Source organism: Octopus bimaculoides, chromosome 19 (genome assembly GCF_001194135.2).
Source record: "Octopus bimaculoides isolate UCB-OBI-ISO-001 chromosome 19, ASM119413v2, whole genome shotgun sequence".
NCBI classification, from domain to species: Eukaryota; Metazoa; Mollusca; class Cephalopoda; order Octopoda; family Octopodidae; genus Octopus; species Octopus bimaculoides.
Window position 1 is genome coordinate 52,621,419 of NC_068999.1, and position 3,347 is coordinate 52,624,765.

At 37.2% G+C, this 3,347-nt stretch overlaps 1 protein-coding gene across 1 annotated transcript in view; it reads left to right on the plus strand.

The window, feature by feature from the left end:
• LOC106875397 (uncharacterized) overlaps positions 1 to 3,347 on the plus strand; it is a 20,354-nt gene that overhangs the window by 10,437 nt on the left and 6,570 nt on the right. The window contains exon 5 of the mRNA XM_052974637.1: positions 1,091 to 1,234. Coding sequence (XP_052830597.1) covers positions 1,091 to 1,234 — 144 coding nt within the window. The remainder of the gene's footprint in view (positions 1 to 1,090; positions 1,235 to 3,347) is intronic.

A 3,347-nucleotide genomic window follows, 5' to 3' on the forward strand; every position in this document is an offset into this window, starting at 1 on the left:
GACAGTCTGGATCAAATGCTTCTTTTGGCAGTCTCCACACGTACACTTGGCTGGTGGTCGGAAATAGGGTAAAGGATGGCTTATCTGAGAAAATAACATTCTTCCACTGCTCCAGGGACTAATTCTATAGGTTTTTACTCCACTCTAAATGCTTTGCAATGTTTGTTTTTGAAAGTAGTGGTTTTCTGATTGCAGCTCTCCTTTGAAATCCAGCTTTGTGTAGCTCCCAGCGAACAGTTTTTGTGGAAACTGGGTTCTTGAGGAGGTCATTAAGCTCTGCAGTAATTTTGGGAGTTGTACTTTTGTGATCCTTTCTAACAATTCACGTAAGAGTCTGACAGTCCTTATCTGAAAGTTTTGGTTTTCTTCTGGAGTTTTGTTTCGACAAGGAGGTTTTTCCCCCTTTCCAAAGGCTGTCATTACTTTCAAGACAGTACTTCTTGATACACCAAACATTTCAGCTGTTTTCATTCTGCTAGCACCTGCCATACGAGCACCAACAATTTGACCTGTTTGAAAGTCCAATAGATCTGTCATTCTAATGAATTTTAATTTCCTTTTTCTAATGATATCTGAAGAGAAACAGCAATTTTAGCAAAACATATTAAGCAACACTAATGATAAATAAAAAAAAAACATAAAAATAACCAAGCTTTTGATGGTTTTATAGATATTTCAAAATTATGATGCTAGGTGTTTCCATTATTTTGTCTAACCCCTGTAAGTATCTTTTGTATACTGGGGTCAATTTAATTGACTTAGCCCCTTCTACAAACCAGCTGGCTTTGTACTGAAATTTGAAACCATTATTATAATCTTGTATTACTTTCTCTACCTTTTATAATTAAATACGTTTTTTTCGTAAATAATGTATCAGAGTTAAAATATTTCATCTGCTGTGAAATTTCAATGTACATGAAAATAATGTATATTTTTGTTTTTGTTATCATGTTAGATTTTTTTTTCTGTCATTATAATTGAAATGTTTTAAAGCATATTATAATATGGATTGAGTACCATTCCCTATTATTAACTCCTTGCTATGAAAATCCTCTTTACTCATATGTACAAATCTGATTCTGTTAAATAGAACGCTGTCAACAATGTAAACATTGGAATGATCACTTGAAATACTGTACTGGATGTCATAAAGTAAAATATTGTAATAAATATTGTCAAGAAATTGATTGGCTTTATCATAAGGAGAATTGTTATTCTACAGACAATAGAAAAGGTATGTCTTCTCCAACTGGATCAATAAAGTGTATGTGGAAAAAGTTTATATATTGAATTTTTTATAGAAGCCATCACAATTAAATAGGAAAGCCATCTCCAATACATATAGAAGCCATCATGAACCAAGAAACTGTCCCAAACACATGAAAAGCAATTTTAACTAGACAGAGATGTAATCATCAATAGACAGAAAAGCAGTCGTCAATTGACAGAGAAGCAATTACAAATAGAGATACAATAGCACACACACACACACACACATACATGCATGCGCCCACACACACACACAAACATGTATGCGCATGCACACACACACATGCACATACACAAAGAAACCATTGCAAATATACGTATAAGCTGGCATAGTTGTGGTTAACATATTATAGCTCATAACATCACCATATAATCTGTAAACAAATAAAATGCTTATGATAAAACATTCTTCACATGTCTTGGATTGCACGTCTGCTGTAACAAATGCCAACATCCTAACATCCGTTCAGAAACAGTCTTTTCTGCTGATTGGCAAAAACTCACACCACAAGCTATGACATCTTATAATATCTAGCTCACAGCTTTTATCGTCTCTCATTCTCTTTTCCTTTCACATGTCCTGTTGCTACAGTAGCTGGTGTTTTTCTGAACACACCAGAAACATGCATACCTTGTTCCATCCACACTCACCAAACACATCAGCTACATCACTTGTCATCCCTACTATGGTATCTCATCTCATCTCTCCCAGATTCAATATTAAACACTTTGTTCAGCAATCTTGTCCCCCACTCCCAGAATAGCATCCCTCTAGAATTTTTTTTTTTCCCATCCGATACCTACACTCCTCTCTGCATCTGTAGACAACAGCTAATAAATGTTGTAACTGAACAACAACATTGCTTTCACCAGAAGAATGACTTAAAGTGGTGGTGATGGCAGGGCATTACTCAGTGACTTTTGCATGAAAACAAATAGTTATGTGGGTGCTAACTTAACCATTTAACATTCAAGCTGGCCATATCCAGCCAAAACATTCTATCTGTTTTATGTTCAAACCAAAACTATCCTACAATGTCACAACTCTCTTACAATGTCTTTCTAAAACTAAACAATTACTTCATTAAAAATCTAAAAGCTATGAGATCGTTACCAACGTCACCTTCCTGGCACTTGGGCACGTAAAAAGACATTCGAGCGAGTTTGTTGCCAGTGCCGCTGGACTGGCTCCTGTGCAGGTGGCACATAAAATACACCAGTTTGAGTGTGGCCGTTGCCAGTACCGCCTGACTGGCCTTCGTGCCGGTGGCACGTAAAAGCACCCACTACACTCTCGGAGTGGTAGGCGTTAGGAAAGGCATCCAGCTGTAGAAACTCTGCCAAATCAGATTGGAGCCTGGTGCAGCCATCTGGTTCACCAGTCCTCAATCAAATCGTCTTACCCATGCTAGCATGGAAAGCGGATGTTAAACGATGATGATGATGATGATGATGATACATTTGACAGAGTAATCAGAATGCTAAAGGGTTAATGTGGTTAGCCAAAAATATTTAAAAAAGTGTTAATTACTGTGAGAATCCCAGGTGTTATATGCATGACCATTATTGTGGCATATATTGTCTTAAAACCTTGTAATAATGTGTATGTCTTGTAGTAGGATTGAGAAGTTTATTTTGCAACCACATGGTTTCAGGTTCAATCTTAGTGTGACATTTTGGGCAAGACTTTAAATGAACAACATCATTTGTATGGTGGTGATGCTCAATTAGGCATGGGAGTGGCTGTGTCGTAAGTAGCTTGCTTACCAACCACATGGTTCCGGGTTCATTCCCACTGCATGGCACCTTGCGCAAGTAACTTCTACTATAGCCTCAGGCTGACCAAAGCCTTGTGAGTAGATTTGGTAGACGGAAACTGAAAGAAGCTCGTCATATATACATGTATGTGTGTATATATGTATATATATATATATATATATATATATATATGTGTGTATATATGTTTGTGTGTCTGTGTTTGTCCCCCCCAACATCGCTTGACAACCGATGGTGGTGTGTTTACGTCCCCGTAACTTAGCAGTCCGGCAAAAGCAACCGATAGAATAAGTACTAGGCTT